This window comes from Syngnathus floridae, chromosome 8, assembly GCF_059516105.1.
Source record: "Syngnathus floridae isolate MCC-2025c chromosome 8, RoL_Sflo_1.0, whole genome shotgun sequence".
In the NCBI taxonomy this organism is placed as follows: Eukaryota; Metazoa; Chordata; class Actinopteri; order Syngnathiformes; family Syngnathidae; genus Syngnathus; species Syngnathus floridae.
The window spans coordinates 12,210,934-12,234,354 of NC_142420.1; the positions used below are offsets into that span (position 1 = coordinate 12,210,934).

Sequence of the window (23,421 nt, forward strand, 5' to 3'; positions counted from 1 at the left end):
ATCATTATTATTGTGTGAAACGTAGCAAGAAAGTCTAGGGCATTGTTTTACACGGCATCCAGGAGTTGGATATCAACACCGTGCTGTCACAGTCAAGGATGCCGACCCTTACCGCCCTGGACTTGCAGACGGTGCCTGTGATCAGCTATTCTGGACAAATCTCAATGTGACTGTTAAAGGACGAACAATACCGCAAGTGGCCTACACAGAGAGACCAGCTGGAGTGAATTAAACATGTTACATCCAAGGTAACGTGACCCACGTCTGCGTTAACGATGACTGCTCTCCAGGAGGAGACTGGATGGGAGCTTTGGACATCGCCGCTGTGTGCCAGGATGAGAGAGCCGTTTTCAAGGTGTAAGGGCTCTACTACCAACATGGCTGCACCATCGGACAGGACCTACTTCGTCCAGAAGTTCAGAAGCACTGCCTCGCCTGCATCCTATTGGTCACAAGAGTTGTCCGATGCTGCCTGCCAACTGGACACGAGTGTGTGCGCCAGTGTGTGTGACAGACCACACCTACAGATTAGAACATCATCAGCTGACGAAAACACGAGCACATATACAACTTCTTAGACGTGACAGATGTGATAATGATAATGAGACGTGGATTGCGTAGATGCCGTTCTGTTGAGCATGTTTTACGGAAACTTGTTGATTTGACCATCAAAAATGCTTCGCAAGTAATGGATACAATAATGTACTGTTTCTGTGTTTTTCTTTTTATTTTTTTTATTGATAGCATTCTGGTTGCCTAAGGCAGAGGGACCGTGTGAGAATTTTCCTGCTAATAACATCTGGCCAGCAGGTTTTTCGCTTACACAATAAGTTTGATCTGGGGTATTAAGGTAGTACCTCATCTTCACTGGAAAGTGTTGCTATCATTGTTTGTTGTTTCTTATTTTTACCATTCTTCTTTCTTCATTATACATATACGTGTGTTTTTTTTTTACTTGTCTTTGTTGTTTGGGGTGGCATAATCATATGATAAAACAGGAGGGAGATGTTAGGGTTTTTCAGATTATCCTTATCGTATGATTATGTTGGAATGCAACCGGTAATGAATAAGATAACTTGTCCCATCCTACACAAGGTCGTAAAACACCCCCTGATATGTTTTGACTAGAGCACAAGGGCTTCCTATTCAGCCTACTCTTACCCCCACTCTGTTTCTCTTAATAAATATGCCCTTGCAGGAGGGAGAGTGTTAGACTTCACTCCTTCAACGTGTGAGCTCTCCACCTGCAGGTGTCTAAAATGACTTGCTTGTCTCCCGTGTGGTTCTTGCAAAATAAGTTGGAGTGAGCGAATCTCTAATAGGTATGTATTCAAGACTCAACGTGAAAGTGCATGACACAAATGATGTCCAACCAAGTTCAAATTTCAATCATATAGTTTTTATGAGGTCACTTTTGGCCTGATGTTAAATATATAAGCTATAAACATTAAAAGGAACCAGGATCTAAAATACATCATTTATCCATTTTAGGCTTTGGTCCAGACCAGAGGGACAAAGTACAAGCGTGTTCATATGTTACAAAACAAGACCAAAGACATGGACCTGACCAGCAGCAGGAAGCTTTCAGAAGTGCTGTATCTTTGCCACATATGTCATCTGAGTCAATAGATTAACTCCAAGTGTGACTGCAGCTCAAGATAGCGTTTCATAAATGAGTGCTTGTTCAAGAAAATGAAGCAGAAATGTTCTAGGTTTGCTCTGATCAAATTTTAAGCCTTGTAAGATACTCAAATCTGATTTTGTTCTTGTGCATATATGTAATGTGAGGATGTACTTTTTTTTGTAGGTCTGTATGTGTGGAGCAATACAGAGTAACTCATGGGAACACGCTGTCAATAAAAGCATTAGTATAAACAAAAAAATCCCTTTATTAGCTTCCAAGTGGAAGGTTATGCTAATGGAGCTGTTAAAATTACTAAGAAAATGTAAACTCTTTTCCTGGATACAGTATTTTAGTGTTTAAACAAAAAAATATAAAATTGTATATTTTTAACAATAAGATCTGTCAACATTACACTACCGGTAACAAGATAACACTGTTTTTCACACCCATTCTGTGCACTCTTCAAAATCTGTCAAGAGTCAGACAGAGTCATTTGCCATACTGATAGAGGATTAAGTCCGGAACACGGTCTGCCGCCAAACACCAGTAGCAGGTCAGGCAAATGTTGTGATATGTCGTCATCCTCTTCTTCGAGCAACTCCTCCTCCGTGCAGCTCCAGTGCTTACTAAATGCTTTATTTTCAAATGTTAGACAATTTTCTCCCTGATGCACATTTTTTTCCAGTAAGACACTTTTGTCCAGTTCTGTTGCATTACTAATAGTTTCGAGGTGACGTTTCTCTAAAGTGAATGTTTGCAGCTCTATAGCACCCTCTGACCCTAGAAAAGTGAGCGGGGCAGGAAAACATTTGTTTTGGAAAGGCCTACATTTTTCATATTGCAGCTTCGGGTGGGTCTCTGAGCAGATGCTGGTGGTGTCGGCTGTGTACTTGGGACCCAGACCAATACAACAGTGGTGCATCTTATCCGGAGAGCTTGATCCTGGCATTGTGTTTATTTGCCACCATGTATGAGTGGAGAAGTTGTACCTCCATAAACAGTTCTTTGGATAGTTCAGGCTTTCTCCACCTCCAAAAAGAAGCATGCTGTCCTTGTAGGCTACCGCTGAGTGACCAATTAATTTTGAGGGTCCAGACCTGGGGAACATATCAATAGGTGCGTTTAGGGCATTTGAAATTTTTCTTGGGGTGTAGTTATATTTATGCTATCACCATGTAATCATTTGTTTAAGATGTATGCGAGAATTTAAACACCACCACTCCACTTGTCAATTATTCTATTAGCCTAAAAAAAAAGTACATACCGTATTTATTCTAATTATCGCCCATATTCTAATAATCGCCCAGTGTGTGTTAGCGGTCACATAAATAAAAAACATTGATACCTCTAATTATCGCCCATGTTGCTAAAAATTCCCCCCAAAACTTACGTTCCCCTCCGCGACCGCATGCCGACGTCATTGTGCAAGTTTAAATATGACTGATTTGACAGCACGTCGAATCTCCCTTTTAATTTTTTTTTTGCTCTTCTTATTTATTTATTTGTTGTGTTATTTATTCATTATTTATTCAGCACGCTGTTGTTATACTTGTTTACTTGTTTATCTGTTGTGGGCCATGTCTTGTCACCGTGGGCTAGGCGGGGAACGAAATTTCGGTTTCTTTGTGTGTCTTTGGCATGTGGAGAAATTGACAATAAAGCTGACTTTGACTTTGACTTTGAAATTGTTTTTTCTCCATAAACTATGATACAATTACACTCGTTACTCCGCTACAATATCCTCACACAATTACGTTATCGGGGCGTGTGCTCGAACAAGACGATCGCGATAACATGACGTGCGCAACATGACGTGCGCAACATGTGATGGGCGACGGTAACGTGTCGCATCGATGGAGCGTCATTTGACGCATCCCGCTGTTAGAGGTAGATCAAAACAGCCGCTGTTCTAGTGTTAAGAACACCAGTGAGATGCAGGTGTTGCATACTACATAAGGAAAATATACATATTATCGCCCATTTCAGTGCCCCTTGGCGATCGGACAAAAAGTTTTCTCGTTGGACATAAACCTTCTGTAATTATCGCCCTTAGAATAAATACGGTATCTGGTAAATGGCATCTGAGTGGTGCAGAATGGTGTCCTTACACTAAATAGAGCTGCAACTTTGTTTAACCCTAAAGTCTTCTCAGTAACTTACCAGAGACAACTTCAGCCAGGCCTGTTAAAACTGTTCACATCAAACCAAGGCCATTTTGTCCTTTACGGTAACAAAATCATCACAGGACAAAGTTAAGGTGGCTGAACTAACAAACACTTTACACAGTGGTCACAGTTATCTCTCCACTGACTGTGGAAACAAATTGAATGCAAAAATATTGCAACAAAGATGTCCTGTGGTCGCACGAAAACCGAGGCTTTAGTTGAAAACGTGTTGGCACCATTTAGACAAGGATGTTTGTCAGTAGAGCTTGAGAAAGCCCAGTATTTCAGCATCTGTTCTGATGCATCAAATTCTGGCCACACGAAGGTGTTTCCTTACACCGTTCAGTATTTGGTGAATTACCGTCAATTTCGGACTATAAGCCGGAACTTTTTTCTCAAATTTTGAACCCTGCGGCTTATAGTACGGTGCGGCTTATATAAGATTTTTTCTTTGATTTTTGTGATGACTTGATCACTTTTATACACTCGTAAAAAGGCTGTGGACGGCTGTTGTGTGGCACCGCTTTGCTGGGCGGAGAGATATGTGACACGGTCACTGGGGAGAAAAGTGGTGTGTTGATCGCATGTCCATCCGCCAGGCAAATAGTGCTGTATAATTCACACAAAGAAGAGAGAACGAGATCAAGACGGACATAACTGAAAGGAAGCATTTATACACAAACCGTTTTTTTAACCAGACCTGTTAGTGCTGTGCTACCGAATTGCTGCTGTGTTACCGCCGCGTCTTTTACCGGTATGTTCTTTTTAATCCAGCCCTATTAGTGCTGTGTTACTTCCGTGTTGCTGTGGTATTACTGCCGCGTCACAGGCAGTGTTTGGAAAGAAATGTTAAGGTACGTTATTAAAACTTTAAAAAGGCTTTCTGTGCACCGTCTTTCTTTGTAGATAACTCGCGTGCACGCTTCCGTGTTGCTGCGGTACGACTGCTGCGTCACAGGCAGCGTTTAGAAAGACATGTTAAAGTATGTTATTATTATTGTCTTTCTGTGTACTTACTTTCTTTCTGTATAACTCGTGCGCAGGTGCGGCTTATAGTCTGGTGCGACTTATATAAGAAAAAAACAAAATATCCCCGAATTTTAGCTGGTGTGGCTTATAGTCAGGTGCGGTTTATAGTCCGGTGCGGTTTATAGTCCAAAAATTACGGTAAATTGAATCCAAATAGTCTTATCTGTCTACTCCTGTATGTACTGTATGTGCCCAGTTATTTCAGTTATATGTCCTTCTATGTATTTGTTTAGCCAAGAGCAGCAAGCAGCAGAGGCACAGGCAAGCACAAGCAAAGCACCCACCACATGCTAAGCAATCAGGTAAGCTGTTTGACATTACACTTTACATTGCTACACTTGGTTATTCTTAGACAGTGAAAAATGACATTACTTGATTTTATTCCACATAAGCAAACAGAACCCATTACTTATTCCCCTCTTTACCCCCAACACTGCCTCCAGGTGTCCACAACAAAAAAAACTGTTGAAAATAAACAAAAAATAATAAAGGCCTGCTATTAAATAAAGCAATTACTAACTAAACAAATAACTAGTAAGTGTCATTTTTACTAATAAGAGCTATACAACTGCAGCGTAGAAGGGTGATTTTTATCTTGGGTTAGATGTGCAAAGGGCACCGTTGCTTACAAACAAAAAGGTCGATTTGATGGTCAAAATTTACAGGATTTTTGTCATACAAAGGTGGCAACCCTAGTTGGCATTGGGTCTTGGACTTGAATGATATCACAGTTTTAATCAAGTCTGTATAGGGTCAAAACCAAAGGATAAACGTAACTTACTTAGTTTTGAGTGAACTCCAAGTATAGGTGGCAGGATTCCATTTCCAGAAATCTCTCTGCTCTCTCAAGCCTTTCAAACCACCAAACAGGTACATGCAGCTCTGGTAGACCATTGCAGAGTGACAGTGTCTTGGACCTGGGCTAACAGACCCCTGGTCCAAACTGGTGAGCAGCGACCAATCCATGGTTTCTGTAAGGCAAATAGACACAAATATTAACTCAAAAAATACAGTGATCCCTCGTTTATTGCTGATAATTGGGTCCAAGATAGGGCGATGAAAATCCGTGATGTGGAATCAATATTTTTATGATATCCGCACAAGACTTATAATTTTGTTGTTAAACACTTTATAGTATTTTTAAACAATTTCTTGTATTTTAAACACTTTTAAACATTTTAAACTTAAACTGACTTTTAGAAACATTCTTTAGGGCTTCAGTATGACTCAGTCACACAAAACACTACCGTAAATGTGTCCCGGCTCGCCTATGCTCTTGCCGTGCTGGCCGGCTGACACGCTGGCCGGCTGACGCGCCCTCACACTGGTCCGCTAAACATTTTAAAGTTGATGATGATGTTGATAGAACTTTATTCATCCCACAGCGGGAAAATTTACTTGTCACAGCAGCGTACAAGAGTACAAGAATACAAGTGCCAAATTTAAAAAAGGATAAATAACAGACAAGGCCAAAGACAAGTGACACTAGTAGCGGTAGAGACGAAACACAATTTTACCGAGCGCCACGCATGCTGTAGAGCATGACAGCAGCGGGAATGAAGGACCTGACTTTTAGAAACATTTAGAAATGCCCGCGCGCTGGTCCGCGGTGTCGTGCATATCCAATGCAGAACTGCACACGCTAATCAGTGCTGATCGCTGCCACCTATGCCCTTGTTATCTGCAGTGGATTGTCTGCCTTGATTCAAGATTCAAGAGTTTTCATTCGCCATGTTTGAGCGTGCCAAACAAGGAATTTGACTTCGGTAAATCACAGCCTCTGTTCAACATTTAGGTGACTAACAACAACACTTAGGACATGTGAAAAATGGCAGATATACTCAGCCACCTCATCTGGCTCCTCTCAACGTGGAGGAGCAGCGGCTCTACTCCGAGTCTCTCCCGGATGACCGAGCTTCTCACCTTATCTCTAAGGGAGAGCCCGAACACCCTGCATAGGAAACTCATTTCGGCCGCTTGTATCCTGGATCTCGTTCTTTCGGTCACGACCCATAGCTTGTGACCATTGGTGAGGCTAGGAGCATAGATCGACTGGTAAATTGAGAGCTTTGCCTTTTGGCTCAGCTCTCTCTTACTGCCGACACTGCACCGATCCGCCTGTCGATCTCGCGCCCCATCCTGCCCTCACTCGTGAACAAGACCCCAAGATACTTGAACTCCTCCACTTGGGGTAGGGTCTCATCCCCGATCCGGAGAGGGCATTCCACCCTTTTCCGACCGAGGACCATGGACTCGGATTTGGAGGTGCTGACCCCCATCCCGACCGCGTCACACTAGGCTGTGAACCGCTTCAGTGAAAGCTGGAGATCACGGCCTGAAGAAGCCAACAGCACCACGTCTTCTGCAAAAAGCAGAGACGCGATGCTGAGGTCCCCAAACCGGACCACCTCAACGCCTCGGCTGCGCCTAGAAATTCTGTCCATAAAAATTATGAACAGAATCGGAGTCCAACCCTCACTGGGAACGAATCCGACTTACTGCCGGAAATGCGGACCAAACTCTGGCATCGGTGATACAGGGACCGAACCGCTCTTATCAGTTGGCTCGGCACCCCGTACTCCCGAAGCACCCTCCAAAGAACCTCCCGAGGGACGCGGTTGAACGCCTTCTCCAAGTCCACAAAACACATGTGGACTGGTTGGCAAACTCCCATGCACCCTCGAGGATCCTGCCGAGGGTGTAGAGCTGGTCCACTGTTCCACGGCCAGGACGAAAGCCAAACTGCTCCTCCTGAATCCGAGGTTCGACCTCCCGACAAACCCTCCTCTCCAGCACCCCTGAATAGACCTTACCAGGGAGGCTGAGGAGTGTGATTCCCCTGTAATTGTAACCCTGCGGTCCCCCTTCTTAAAGAGGGGAACCACCACCCCAGTCTGCCAATCCAGAGGCACCGTCCCTGATGTCCACGCAATGCTGTAGAGGCGTGTCAGCCATGACAGCCCCACAGCATCCAGAGCCTTTAAGAACTCCGGGCGGATCTCATCTCCCCCCCACCCCCCCGTTCATTATAGAAAATCCGTGTCGAGCACAGAAGTCCAACAATAGAACACCGCTCGGGTTCAGATCGGGGGGGCCTCACTGTCATTGCCCACGTGAGCATTGAAGTCACCCAGTAGAACGATGAAGTCCCCAGAAGGAGCGCTCTCCAGCACTTCCTCCAGGGACCCCAAGAAGGGTGGGTATTCTGAGCTGCCGTTTGGTGTATAGACACAAACAACAGTCAGGACCCGTCCCCCCACCAGAAGGCGGAGGGTGGCTACCCTCTCGTTCACCGGGGTGAACCCCAATGTGCAGGCGCCCAGTCGGGGGGCAATAAGTATATCCACACCTGCTCGACGCCTCTCACCGTGAGCATCTCCAGAGTGGAAGAGAGTCCAGCCCCTCTCGAAAGGGCTTGTACCAGAACCCAAACTATGTGTGGAGGCAAGTCCGACTATGTCTAGTCGGAACTTTTCTGCCTCACACACCAGCCAGAGAAGTGACATTCCATGTCCCTAGAGCCAGCCTCTGCAGCCGGGGATTGGACCGTCAAGGTCCCCGCCTTTGGCCGCTGCCCAGCTCACTTTGCACCCGACCCCTTTGGCCCCTCCCACAGGTGGTGAGCCCATGGGAAGGGGGACCCATGTTTTCTTTTCGGGCTATGCCCGGCCGGGCCCCATGGGAGAAGGCCCGGCCACCAGGCACTCGCCTTTGAGCCCCACCTCCAGGCCTGGCTCCAGAGGGGGGCCCCGGTGACCCGCATCCGGGCGAGAGAAAACTAAGTCCAATTTTCTTAATCGTCATAAGGGGTATTGTGAGCCGTGCTTTGTCTGGCCCCTCACCGAGGACCCTTTTGCCATGGGTGACCCTACCAGGGGCATGAAGCCCCAGACAACATGGCTCCTAGGATTATAGGGGCACGCAAACCCCTCCACAACGGTAAGGTGACGGCTCACGGAGGGGTATTATGATTATTATTACTATTATTAGTATTATTATTAAAAGTTAAAGTTAAAAAAGTTAAACTCCCAATGATTGTCACACACACAACTGGGTGCGGTGAAATTTGTCTCTGCATTTAACCCATCCCCGAAGGGAGCAGTGGGCAGCAGCGGTGCTGCGCCCGGGAATCATTTGGTGATCTAACCCCCCAATTCCAACCCTTAATGCTGAGTGCCAAGCAGGGAGGCAATGGGTCCCAGTTTTATAGTCTTTGGTATGACCCGGCCAGGGTTTGAACCCACAACCTTCCAGGCTCAGGGCGGACACTCTACCACTAGGCCACTGAGCTGGTTCGTATATATGTACTCGATGGTTGTTCGTCTCTGTGTGCCCTGCGATTGGCTGGTAACCGGTTCAGGGTGTCCCCCGCCTACTGCCCGATGACTGCTGGGAGAGGCTCCAGCACGCCCGCGATCCCCATGGGGACAAGCGGTGTAGAAAATGGATGGATGGATTATATGTACTCACCACAATCCAAACTCCAAAATTCTCGAGACGATCCCTTTATATCTATGAAGCCCCCATACACCAGCATGGATGAACCTATCACCACCGCACTGTGGCCTTTTCTGTTGGTTGGCATTGGTGTCTATAGCCATGAAAATACAACACATAGACACAAGTTGGTTTAGTTGTGTAGTGACATTTTACCTCAAGGCACTTGAAATGGAAGAGGTCTAGACCATGCTCACTTGCTTACTCACTGACAAACATTGATCAATCGCTCAGATTTTGAACATAACAATTAATTAATTAATTAATTAATTAATTCATTCATTCATTCATTCTCCGTACCAATTATCCTCACTAGGGTACTGGCTGTGCTGGAGCCTATCTCAGCTGGGCGAGAGGTGGGATACATTCTGAACTGATTGCCTGCAAATTGCAAGGCACATCTAGACAAAAACCATTCACACTCACATTAACATTTATGGACAATTTAGAGCATTCAATCCACCTGGTATGCATGTTTTGGGATTGTGGGAGAAAACCAAAACATGGAGAACACGCAGGAGAACATGCAAACTCCACAAAAAAAGAGTCAAACCCACGACCTCTCAAGTGTGACGCGGATGTACTAACGAGTTGGCTACCAATAAACATGCAAATGTTAATGAGTATTTTTACTTCTTGTGTGGTTTTCATCACTTAATGTCTTATATTGTAAAATTTAAGTACATATAATTTATAGAGGTCTAGCGTGAGAATGTGATGATTTTGTCACTCGATTCACAGAACGATAGTGGTGAGTGGTTGGGCAAGGTAGTTGAGACTGAAAGACAGAAGTAGTAAGTGAAAGGGGATGACAAAAGAAACACTTTGGTTTTTTTTAGCAGTAATTGTATAGCATAGATTGGTATGTTTTTGTGTTTGGCCCATTGTCTTTTTTAATTTGAGCCCAACTTTCACTTTTTCTTTTAATTTGTTAAATCATAATTTATTTCTCCAAGATATTTGATACATTCAAAAAAAGTGTTTCAAACCAATTCATCAATTAATAAAAAAAAGCCAACTTCACATGTCACCATTAATTGATTTTCATATTTTGATGTGGGTGTTAGTTTTTGCAATTTGCTAATTAATTGAAGCAACAAAATAATGAGAAACCAAATGGGAGCGGAAAGAGGGCTTTTTAGGAAGCCGAGCCTAAAGAAACGGCTCTTGTAAAATAACTTGAATTCCCATCATTTTCTAAAACCACAACACAAGCAGGTTCGTAGCCTTTTCATTTTTCCCCCAACTTTAACGTGACATTTCATCAACAGGAAGCATAACCTTTTTGTAAAAGAGCCAAATTAATTTGAAAAAAGTGCAAAGAACAAAAACATAACCTTACCTTAGGAACATTTGCTTTTCTCGTACAGTGCACCCATTTGAGCTTTGCTTAAATAGACAAAAAGAACAATGTTGTAAAATGTGATTCCAAAGGAAAATATAAACCAACAAGTTGTGCTGCTTTGTCACACAACTTCAGTAGTAGTAGTAGTAGTAGTAGTAGTAGAAGCATTAGTGGTAGAAGTAGTAGTCATATCATCATTAAGAAAATGACTTAAAGGTTACTGTTGGCTGTAAATGCCCTCCTGAAAACACATCCAATTTGATTGTCTGCTATGCAAAGGCAACTCAAAAGCTGGTGTATGTTCAATTCTAACAGTCCATCTAATAAATTTCTGATTAACGTGTTGAAAAAGTTCGACGGTATATGTAGTTTTTACTGTATTGAAATGTGTCTTAAATAATTTAAAGGACAAAAAAAGGACATTCCTTATTCAAGAAGAGCTTTCAGCAAACCAAGATAAAACTCTGGATGAGGCTTTTTCTGCCAAAACAAAAAAATTGAGTGATGCACAGACATTTATCCAAAAGGTTCCTCCTTAATAAAACTTTAACTGACTGCATTGCATGCCAATTAAGTTGTTTTTTTTAAATAAAACAAATTTCCCGATAATAGATAAGATAATAGACAAAATAAATAACATTTAGCTGAGATTGTTCTCAGACTCTTTTTCAATGCATACATAAAATGTAAATACAATTTGGGGGCTGGAGAGGATTAATTGCATTTCCATTCAATCAAATGGGAAAGGCTACTTCAATTTATACATGTTTCAAGATACAAACGGGTCACAGAGCATATTATGATCATAACTTGAGGTACCACTATAGTAATGGAGTGAGTAGCCAGTCGCATATTCCAATTTGCAGATTTTTTCACAACCTTATTTAGGAGGCAATTTCTGTTGTTGCTGTCGTCTCCCCCCAATAGAGAATGCTTTTAGGCAGCGCTCCCCGTGTTTTTTTGGAACAAAAAAAATAAATTAAATAAATAAAAATAAAAATATATAGTTGGTGTCAATTATACTGTATAAGGCAGGGGTCTCAAACGCCAGTCCTTGGGGGCCGCATTCCTACATGTTTTCCAAGTTTCCCTCGTTAAACACACCTGATTCAAATGATCAGTTCATCCTCACGTTCCGCAGGAGCCTGATAATTGAATCAGGTGTGTTTAACGAGGGAAACTTGGAAAACATGTAGGAATGCAGCCCCCGAGGACTGGAGTTTGAGACCCCTGGTATAAGGCAAGGGGTGTCAAACTCATTTTTTTCGTGGGCCGCATTGTAGTCATAGCTTCTTTTGGAGGGCCATTATGACTGTCAACCCAAATAAATGTATGAGCACCTCATATTATATACAGTAAAAGTCCAGTATCAAAAGTCTACAGTTAGTGCAAAATGCCGCTGCGAGGCTGCTCTCACCGTCAAGAAAATTTGATCACATTACCCCAATATTAGCCAAATTACATTGGCTCCCGGTCCATTTGAGATGTGACTTCAAGGTTCTTCTACTAACCTATAAATCACTGCATGGCTTAGCGCCTTCATATCTCGTCGACCTAGTCGTTACTTATGTTCCGTCTCGTAACCTTCGTTCGCTAAACTCTAGTCTTTTAGTTACACCGAGGGCCAAGAAAATGTCTGCAGGTTCTAGAGCATTCTCTATTTGGGCTCCAGAGCTTTGGAATGCCCTACCAATGGATATTAGAACTACTACCTCAGTAGAAACATTTAAGACACGTTTAAAGACACATTTCTATGAGATGGCCTTTAACTAACTTGGAGTGGCCGATTTGGCCGGAGTTTGTGTTGTTCTCTCTGCCCACCCCCTCCCTGGCTGGGGAGGGGGTTAGGTGGCGCAAAAGCTGATAGCGGCTAGCTGGATTCTCGGGGACCAATTCAAGATGAAGAAACTGCAGCTCAACCTCCTTGAAGACACTGCCAGGACAATCGAGGGCACCTCCGACATCCATTTTTTCATTGATTTTCATATTATGTATTACTTGTGCCCTCTCTGCATCCATTACAACCTGGTGATCCTGAAAGGGGGATCCTTCCATCTGTGGTCCCTTCTCAAGGTTTCTCATTTTCCCCTGGCAGGGTTTTTTTGAGTTTTTCCTTGCCCTTTTGGGAGCTTATGATCAGGGGATGCTTTGAGAATAATTGTCAATTTTTGGCTATGTGAAGCCCTTTGAGACTCTTTGTGATTTAGGGCTATACAAATAAACTTGACTTGACTTGACTTGACTTAAAAGCTACAAAACAAACTGACAAATAACTCGTTTCCAAATCAGACGAGTACTGCATTTTCCGGACTATAAGTCGCTCCTTAGTATAAGTCGCACCAGCCATAAAATGCCCCAAAAAGTGAAAAAAACATATATAAGTCGCTCCGGAGTATAAGTCGCATTTTGGGGGGCAATTTATTCGACAAAATCCCACACCATAAACAGTCATGAACGAGCAACAACAGGCTAAACGATAGCAACAACAGGCTAAACGATAGGTATGCTAACGTGACAAACACAAACAAAGAGCTGAGAACGGGCCTGACGTAACATATAGAGTGATTAAGGACAACTATTACATGAATAACATGTTTATAAAACCATCGGTGTCACTCCAATTCATTAAATAGCAACAACAGGCTAAACGATAGGTATGCTAACGTGACAAACACAAACAAAGAGCTGAGAACAGGCCTAACGTAACATATAGCGTGATTAAGGACAACTATTACATGAATAACATGTTTATAAAACCATCGGTGTCACTCCAATTCATTAAATAGCAACAACAGGCTAAACGATAGGTATGCTAACGTGACAAACACAAACAAAGGGCTGAGAACGGGCCTGACGTAACATATAGAGTGATTAAGGACAACTATTACATGAATAACATGTTTATAAAACCATCGGTGTCACTCCAATTCATTAAATCCATCGATCGTTCTTTGTCAACAATGGGTGCGCGCGGCTGAGGGCGCTTGCACTTCAAAATATTCCACAGGCTCAGATAACGATAGATAAACTATATTTCAAATAACTATAATATAAGCCAATAATATTATCAAATCATCCGTGCACTTTAAATCCATTAAATCCATTGATCAAATTCCTCGTCCTTTGTCAACATCGCCGCGCGTGCGCCCTGACGTCAGCCTCGTCTTTATTCCACAGATCTAGTATATAACTATATTGTAGCGTTAACAAAGTACAAGGATAGACGTGGTTTGGTAAACGGCTCTTTATTAAACAAAACAAACTTCCAAGCATGTGGTGGCGTGGACTTCCAGACACGAGAACTCCTTGGCATAGGACCGGGCGTGCGTAATGGCCATGTCCGAGCCCCATGCACCGTTCGCGGACAGCCACTCGGCCGAGCGCCGGCCCCCGACTCAGTAGAGTAGGACCGGGCGTGCGTAAAAGCCATAATAGTTTTTCAAACCTTCTATGTCACTCCAAATCCTTAATTCCTTCAAACTCTTTGTCCTCCGTGTCACTTAGAAATGATCACCGCTAATGATGGCGGTAGTCCTTACGTGGGTACGTTTGTCCTTTATGTAAACAACCGCCGCGCCGCGCCACTGACGTCCCTTGAAATAGTAATCCATTGGTACATCACGGTTCTCCAAACTTTCTTTCTGCTGCTCGATTACTGTTTTCAGCTGCATATTTTACAATTTGAAGTTTGTAACCTGCAAAATATGACTTTCTTTTTGGTGCCATTTTTCTTAAGCCCACCCAGTTGGTGAGTCACGGCCAACGGTGAAATTTAGAGCGCCCTCATCCAGTTTCGTCTGAAAATATAATTTTTTTCAGATGTAGTTTTTTGTTTTGTTTATTTGGTTGTTTTATCAAAGTCAAAGTCTGCTTTATTGTCGATTTTTTTTCATATACCAAGACACACAGAGATTGAAATTACGTTCCCACTATCCCTCCGTGAGATAGTACACATATGCATACAAGCAACACACAAAAAAACAAGAAGGCACAAACAATGAATAAATAAGAGTGTTGAATAAATGATAAATAAACAAATAATAATAAATAATAATAATAAATATAAGAGGAGCAAAAATGGAGCAAGTGTACATACAGCAGACAGTGGACTTGGATATGGTGCTTTAAAGTGTTAATTGCTTTATTTGATGTGAGATAGTACACATATGCATACAAGCAACACAAAAAAACCCAAGAAGGCATAAACAATGAATAAATAAGAGTGTTGAATAAATGATAAACAAATAATAATAAATAATAATAATAAATATAAGAGGAGCAAACAGACAGTGGACTTGGATATGGTGCTTTAAAGTGTTAATTGCTTTATTTGATGTTTTCTCTATTTTTTATGTTTTGAATATGTTCAAGATAAAGATATAAAAGCATGTGAAGCGATCAACTATACTAAAAAAACATGGGAAGTGGTCAACTATACTTGTAAGTAAGTGATGTCTTAATGATCAAGTAAAAATTTGTGAAAAAAACTAACTAAAAATATATAAGTCGCTCCTAAGTATAAGTCGCCCCCCCACCCAAACTATGAAAAAAACCACGACTTATAGTCCGGAAATTACGGTAAAAACTGGTCAAATGTTTTAAAAAATATATATTATTAAAAGCGAAGACAATTTGCAATTCTAGTAATGACACACAAATTTAATGCACAATTTGTCTTCGCGGGCCACATAAAATGATGTGGCAGGCCGTATCTGGCCCACGGGCCTTGAGTTTGACCCCTTACCAGGGGTGTCCAAGTCCAGTCCTCGAGGGCCGCATTCCTCCATGTTTTCCAAGTTTCCCTCGTTAAACACACCTGATTCAATGATCAGGCTCCTGCACAGGTGTGTTTAACGAGGGAAACTTGGAAAACATGTAGGAATGCGGCCCTTGAGGACTGGACTTGGACACCCCTGCCTTATACTATAAGGGGTTCGTTATAACAGCAGTAGTATTTATTGCGTTTGAGCTCATGTGCAGCACTTTGTTACAGCTGTTGTTTTTAAAGTAAAGTTTAGTTGATGAATGTAGGAAGTTTACATGTCCTAATTATATACAAATAAATAAAACAGTGGAAATTTTGGGAGTGGATGGGCAGTGTATCAGCATAAAGTCCTAAAGCTCCGTTGAATAGGTCAAAAGGAACTTTGGGTGTACTCTGAAGAGACTATGAACCAGTTGTGAATTTAAGTAGCAAGAGAAAGAAGCACATTGGCATGCAAGCATGTTGCAACATGTTTTGTCTTCATCAAAAACCTTACCTATGTCAAACACCCAGAGAGGACATCTCAGCGGAGTGTATGCTGAATCCAATGTGCCTCCAAACACATATATAAAGCCCTGAAAGTTCAGATTAATAAATATAGTCCAGTCATTATGAGCAATCTGACATTTTCACGCATGTATGTATGTTTTAAAAAAATACAACATTTAAGAACTAATAGAAAATAATTTTCACCTTATGAACAACCATAGAATGTTCCTCCACTTCCTCTGGTGCGGTCTCACCCATGCAGCTCAACTCTGTCCATTCATTACAGACTAAAATAAAAGCATTGAAAAAAGGCATTTCAGAAGAATGGTAACAAAGACCTTTGTGAAAGCAGCAGACTTTGGACAAATCCAATTGTTTAGCATGTATTACAATATACAATATACCAAGCATATGGAAAAGCTTGCACCGGGGCCCTGCCTTGCCTCTGTGCTGCCCCGTGCCATACACAAAGTAGGCTAAAAAGGCCTTTTAAATGTCTTATTTAAAATTATTGAAAAAAACTTTCATTTCAACTTTGCGATATCGCGCTACAAATTATCATACTACCCACAAAAGTCATATTCATTTTGGGCTTTTAACATGTCATTTGAACCGCTCTTTGAGTGAAGTTTTTATCCCTGGGTTATCCTTTATGTAAGCACGTCAGACATGTTGAAAAAAAACACAAACTAGGAACTGTTTCAAATTGGGGAAAATGCCTAAAATGGCTACCGTAATTTTCGGACTGTAAGTCGCACCGGAGTATAAGTCGCACCAGCCATGAAATGCACAATACAGTGAAAAAAAACACATATAAGTCGCACCGGAGTATAAGTCGCACTTTTGGGGCAAATTTATTTGTCAAAATCCAACACCAAGAACAGACATGAACCAGCAACAACAGGCTAAACGATACGGTATGCTAACGTGACATATACACAAACGAGGAGCTGAGAACGGGCCTGAGTAACATTCAGAGTTATTCAAATAAGTATTACATAAATAACACGTTTATCAAACCATCTATGTCACTCCAATTCATTAAATCCATCGATCGTCCTTTATGTAAACAATGCCGCGTATGCGCCACATATGAGCTGCTGACGTCGGACTCGTAAGTTGCATTTCTAATTATTCCACAGACCCATATAACGATATATAACGTCAACAACGCCGCGTGCGCGCCGCACAGATCTAGTATACAACTATATTGTAGCGTTAACAAAGTACCAGGAAACACGTGATTTTGGTAAACGACTTTTTATTTAACAAAACAAGAGTTCAACGAGCCAACAACTACTGAACTGTAACGATAAAAACATATACAAGTTGCTACACGAAATAAAATATATCAAATAACTATAACATAAATACGTTTTTCAAACCTTGTGTCACTCCAAATCCTTCAAACGTGGGGCCCTTCGTCATTTTTGTCATCCCGTGATAGAATCCTTTGTCGTTATGTAAACAACCGCCGCGCTGCTAACGTCACTTGCAGGTCAAATGACAGTAATCCCTTGCTACATCGCGCTTTCACTACATCACGGATTTTTGAATTTTGAAAATTTGCTAAAAAATTCACATGTAAGTCGCTCCTGAGTATAAGTCGCCCCCCCACCCAAACTATGAAAAAAACCGCGACTTATAGTCCGAAAATTACGGTACTTAAATTCGAATACTTAACAATCATCGTTTGTCTATGGCAGGGGTGGGCAATTAATTTTTACAAGGGGCCACATGAAAAACCTGAGTTGTGTCAGAGGGCCACACCTACGATAACTTAAACCTGTTCAATTTTCTTCCATTGTAAAATGCACTAAACTATTTATTTTAAATAGTTGGTACTGGTAATTAGAAGAATACAATTATTCTGTTTATGTTTATATTAAGCTATGTGAAACTGTGGTGTAAAGGTCAAATAAAAAAACAATTATTAATCAGTACAATTTATTCTTAACTTCTTTAACTTTTCCTCAAATGACAAAGCCGCTCCATCTCTGGGTGTGAAGTTTGATAAAAAGTCCTTGTTGGGCTTGCAGTTTTGCTAGCAATGCATCAGCCTCTGATGCGCCCTGTTTATCAGACAGATGTATTTTTTCTCATGCTTGGTCGTGTAGTGGCGACTCAAATTATATTCTTTAAACACAGCGACCTGTGTACCACAAATCAGGCACATGGCTTTACCTTTCATTTCTGTAAAGAAATACTTGGCAGTCCATGTCTTGTTGAAAACACGGCGCTCCTTGTCAACTTTTCTTTTCTGAGGGTCAGCACACGTTTCTCGGGCAGCATTACTTCACACTGTTCACCTTCACGCACAGCTCACATACACGTACGCTACACGGAAGTGCGACGCCTTTCAAAATAAAAGCGAAACAGTTGTATTGTACGCACGACACTATTTATTTATTTATTTATTTTTAAATTACGATTGGCCTCATGTGTGCCAGACAGGGACGCACAAAGGGCCGGATGTGGCCCGCGGGCCGTAATTTGCCCAGGTTTGGTCTATGGCTTACCTACACTGTACCTCCAAAAGTCCCTCAGAGTGCTGTTGTCTCTTCCTCCCAGAATATAGACATACCCCTCATAGCTGCAGCAGGCATGCTTGTAGCGGTCACAAGGAGCACTGATGCTCTGTGGAAGTTGGCTCCACAGGCAGGGATTATTTTGACTCATTGTTAGTCCATGCCAACCTTACTACACCATTTTCTAAATGGGGAAAAGCAAACCAGAAAGGAGAAAAACAGATGTAAGTAACACATACTTTCACAACCCTCATGAAAACAGATTTCAAAGCTTAATTTTAGTGGCAGACATTTATTTGCACAGCAGTCTCTGAGACAGAGCGATTCCATAACTTTTGAGTTTAATACATTCTGTGTGCGCTACTAATGTGATTCAGTCATATTGCAAATTATAAATAAGAAGCAGGATTCTAGGGCTGATGTTGCATTCAGTGAATTTCACTAGGTGATGAATAAAGTGTCTTATTACCACCTCTCGTTCTCTATCTGAATTATAAAAAGTCAACGTACCCCATCTCAACTTTTTGCGATATAAAAAGATCAGAGCAATAAACAATTTCAAAAGATTTTCCATCATTAACGTGTCCTATACCTGTATACCTAAATTGTTATTGTATTTTAAATCATTTTGAGAGCAAAAGTGAAATAATGTGGTTGCATAACTGGGACGAGGCTGTGTTAATAAGAATTAATCATATTTAAACTTGTGTTAAATGGGAGTCAGGACACATTTGTCACCATTTAAACTGCCCCTGATTAACCTCAAATAATGGTGTCTTCGGATAGTTCTTCACAAGGTTGACTAGAATAATTTGCATTGGAAGAATGGCCCAAATCCCTCAGGACATCCTTTGCAGTTGTGCCTCTAAAAGGGTACACTATTGATTAATAATGGCCAGGGGGCTAATAATTTTGGATTTCTCCTTTTTTACCCTTTTTTGTTTAAACTCATTGCATCAATAAACATCCATCTTCTTCCGCTTATCCTGATCAAAGATTCACTTTTGTCTTTGTAGTGTATTTGTTTTATAAACAACAAACGTGTTGTTATTGGCATTTGGCAAGTTCTGTGACTAAATCAAGAGTAATTTCTTAATGGGGGGCTAATCATTTCAGTAAACATCCATCCATCCATCCATCCATCCATCCATCCATCCATCCATCCATCCATCCATCCATCCATCCATCCATCCATCCATCCATCTACTTCCGCTTATCCTGCTAATCATTTCAATAAACATCCATCCATCCATCTTCTTTCGCTTATCCTGGTCAAAGATTCACTTTTGCTTTGTAGTGTATTTGTTTTACAAACAACAAACGTGTTGTTAATGGCATTTGGCAAGTTCTGTGAATCAGAATCAGAATCAGAAAACCTTTATTGTCATTCTACATAGTACAATGAAATTGGAGACCTCCATCCAGTGCATGAGAGGTAGATACAAGTAACATAGTCAAGTAAACGAATAATAGAAAAGTAGATGAATAATCGGAAACAGTAGTGCGGATAAAGTGCGGTAGTAGTGCAGGAGGAAAGTGTCATCAGTGTCGGCTGGAGTTGAGGGCGGCTATGGCTTTGAAAAGAAACTGTTTTTGAGTCTGTTTGTCCTGGTCTTCATTTGCCTGTAGCGTCTTCCAGAGGGCAACAGGTCAAACAGGGCAGAGCCAGGGTGGGAGCTGTCCGCTGAGATGGCCTTAGCCCTGCTGAGGCAGCGGGTAGTGTAAATGTCCGTAAGGGAGGGGAGAGGGCGGCCAATGATCCTCTGAGCTGCCTTCACCACTCTCTGCAGCTTCTCCCTGTCAGCGGCGGTGGAGCTGCCGAACCATACTACGATGCAGTAGGACAGTAGACTCTCGATGGAAGAGCGGTAGAAGGTCAGCAACAGGTCGGTGTTGAGGTTGTACCTCCTGAGGACTCTCAGGAAGTGTAACCGCTGCTGAGCCTTCTTGACGATGGTGGTGATGTTCTCTGACCAGGAGATCCGGTCAGAGATGTGGACGCCCAGGTACTTGGTGCTGTGGACCCTCTCCACCTGCTCGCCGTTGATGAAGAGGGGAGCTGGCTCAGGGCCATGCCTTCTGAAGTCTATGATGATCTCGTTAGTCTTCTTGGTGTTCAGAGCAAGATTGTTCTCTGAGCACCAGTCAACCAGCTTCAGGACCTCCTCTCTGTAGGCTACCTCATCACCCTTGGAGATGAGACCGACCACAGTGGTATCGTCGGGGAACTTGACAATCCGGTTGTGGTTGTGAGCCGGTCTGCAATCGTGAGTGTAGAGGCAGAAGAGGAGGGGGCTCAACACACAGCCCTGTGGGGAGCCGATGCTCAGCGTACGGGTGGAGGAGAGGCGGGGGCCAACTCTCACAGCCTGGAGTCGGTTGGTCAGAAAGTCATTAATCCAGGCACATGTGAGAGAGGGGAGTCCGAGAGTGTCCAGCTTTGTGGTGAGTCTGTCCGGGAGGATGGTGTTGAATGCCGAACTGTAGTCCACAAAGAGCATCCGGACATAGCTCTGCTGCTGCTCCAGGTGGTTCACCGCACAATGGAGGGCGACGGCGATGGCGTCCTCTGTGGATCTGTTGGTCCGGTATGCAAACTGGTGGGGGTCAAGGTGTGGGGGGGAAGACAATCCTTGATGTGCTGAAGAACCAGCCTCTCAAAGCACTTCATGATCACCGGAGTGAGGGCCACTGGTCGGTAATCATTCAGGCTAGAGATGGCCGACTTCTTCGGCACTGGGATGATGGTTGAAGTTTTCAGGCAGGGCGGGACGGTTGCTAGGGCCAGGGAGCGGTTGAAGATCGTGGTGAAGGTGGGGGCGAGCTCCTCAGCGCATGCCCTCAGCACCTTCCCGGGGACCCCGTCTGGGCCTGCGGCCTTTCTGGGATTCACTGCAAGGAGCACCTTTTTGACCTTGTGCTCCTGAACAGTGAGTGGAGTGATGTCAGAGCTGGGTGGGGGAGGGGGCAGGGCAGAGACAGGGGAGTGCTGCTGGGATGTTCCAAACCGAGCAGAGAAGCTGTTTAGCTCCTCTGCCAGCTGTGCGCCTTGGTCTTCGACTTGAGCGGCACTGCCCCTGAAGTTGGTGATCTCCTGGATGCCCTGCCACACCTTACGGTCGTTGTTGCTGGACAGGTGGGACTCGATGCGTTGTCTGTGGTCCGCGTTCGCCCGTTTGACTCCTCTCCTCAGCTCAGCTCTGGCAGCGCTGTACAAAGCTCTGTCTCCTGACCTGAAGGCGGTGTCGCGGGCTCTGAGGAGAGAGCGGACCTGGCTGCACATCCAGGGTTTCTGGTTAGGGAAGACCCGGATGGTTTTGGTCACAGTCACATTGCCGGTGCAGAACTGGATGTAGCCCAGAACTGTGTCTGTGTGTGTCCCCAGCTCCTGGTGGTCGAACAGGTCCCAGTCTGTCCGTTGAAAACAGTCTTTGAGTTTGTGGAGTGCATCCTCAGGCCAGGAGGTGATGGTCCTTAAGGTGGGTCTGAGTTTGCATCTGAGGGGGTTGTAGGCAGGGAAGAGCAGGAGGGACAGATGGTCTGATTGCCCGAGGTGGGGAAGGGGGATAGCTTTGTATGCATGTTTGATGCTAGTGTAGACATGGTCCAGGGTGTTCTCGCCTCGTGAAGCACACTTCACGTGCTGGTGGAAATTCGACAGTACAGTCTTTAAGTTGGCCTTGTTAAAATCCCCCGCTACAATATGGAAGCCATCAGGGTGAGCCCGTTGTTGTTCACTCACAGCTCTCAGCAGTAGAGAGAGTGCCGTGCTTACGTCAGCGTCGGGTGGAATGTAAACAGCAATGACGATAACAACAGCTAGCTCCCTCGGGAGGAAAAAAGGCCGGCACCTGACTGCCATGTACTCGAGGTCCGGACAGCAGTGGCTGCCTACGATGGTCGCATTGTTGCACCAGTTATCGTGCACATACATACAAAGCCCCCCACCCCTGCGTTTACCGGAGTCCAATGTTCTGTCCGCGCGTAGCAGGGAGCGGCTTGCTAGCTGCATGCTAGCATCGGGGATATCCAGGCGTAGCCAGGTTTCGGTTATAATAATCACACAACAGTCCCGGACGTAGTGGTTTCCCGTGAGCTGTAGATCCAGGTCATCCATTTTATGCAGCAGGGATCTGGCGTTGGAGAGAAACAGGCTCGGGAGAGGCGGCTTGTGCGGTTGTTTACGTAGCCTTATCATTAGGCCAGACCGACGGCCTCGCTTTTGCTTCCTCTCTCTTCTTCGCCTGCGTCACCTCCCAGACCCGACAACAAAATAAATAAATAAATAATAAAGTGTAAGTTCTTAATGGGAGGGCTAATCATTTCGGTTACAACTGTAGATTAGTACCGTAATTTTCAGACTATAAATCGCGTTTTTTTTTCATAGTTTGGGTGGGGGGGCGACTTATAATGAGGAGCGACTTATATGTGAATTTTTTCAAAAAAAGTGAAACCCCAATAAACGAACCGCGATGTAGCAAGGGATTACTGTAATTTGAATTTCAAGTGACGTCAGCAGCGCGGCGCGGCGTGGCGGTTGTTTACAAAAAGGACAAAGATTGATCACGGGATGACGAAGATGACGAAGGGCCCCACGTACTACCGACATCATTAGCGGCTTTGTTTCTAAGTGACGCGGAGGACGACGAGTTTGAAGGATTTCAAGTCAAGTCAAGTCAAGTCAAGTCAAGTCAAGTCAAGTCAAGTCAAGTCAAGTTTATTTGTATAGCCCTAAATCACAAACAGTCTCAAAGGGCTTCACATAGCCAAAAATTGACAATTATTCTCAAAGCATCCCCCGATCATAAGCTCCCAAAAGGGCAAGGAAAAACTCAAAAAACCCCTGCCAGGGGAAAATGAGAAACCTTGAGAAGGGACCACAGATGGAAGGATCCCCCTTTCAGGATCACCAGGTTGTAATGGATGCAGAGAGTGCACAAGTAATACATAATATGAAAATCAATGAAAAAATGGATATC

At 43.4% G+C, this 23,421-nt stretch overlaps 1 protein-coding gene across 5 annotated transcripts in view; it reads right to left on the reverse strand.

Annotated features, from left to right (window-relative positions):
• Positions 1-1,377: 1,377 nt before the first annotated feature.
• The window catches only part of klhdc3l (kelch domain containing 3-like), a 31,003-nt gene continuing 8,959 nt past the window's right edge, over positions 1,378-23,421 (reverse strand). For 4 of the 5 annotated variants that reach the window (XM_088383788.1, XM_088383790.1, XM_088383789.1 and 1 more), the window contains 7 exons: positions 18,434-18,626; positions 16,119-16,201; positions 15,922-16,000; positions 10,658-10,704; positions 9,289-9,409; positions 5,600-5,789; positions 1,378-2,721 (listed from right to left, as the gene is read on the reverse strand). In XM_088383788.1, coding sequence (XP_088239914.1) covers positions 2,097-2,721; positions 5,600-5,789; positions 9,289-9,409; positions 10,658-10,704; positions 15,922-16,000; positions 16,119-16,201; positions 18,434-18,593 — 1,305 coding nt within the window. In that variant the 5' untranslated portion in view covers positions 18,594-18,626 and the 3' untranslated portion in view covers positions 1,378-2,096. The remainder of the gene's footprint in view (positions 2,722-5,599; positions 5,790-9,288; positions 9,410-10,657; positions 10,705-15,921; positions 16,001-16,118; positions 16,202-18,433; positions 18,627-23,421) is intronic. The other variant, XM_088383792.1, reaches the window with a different exon arrangement.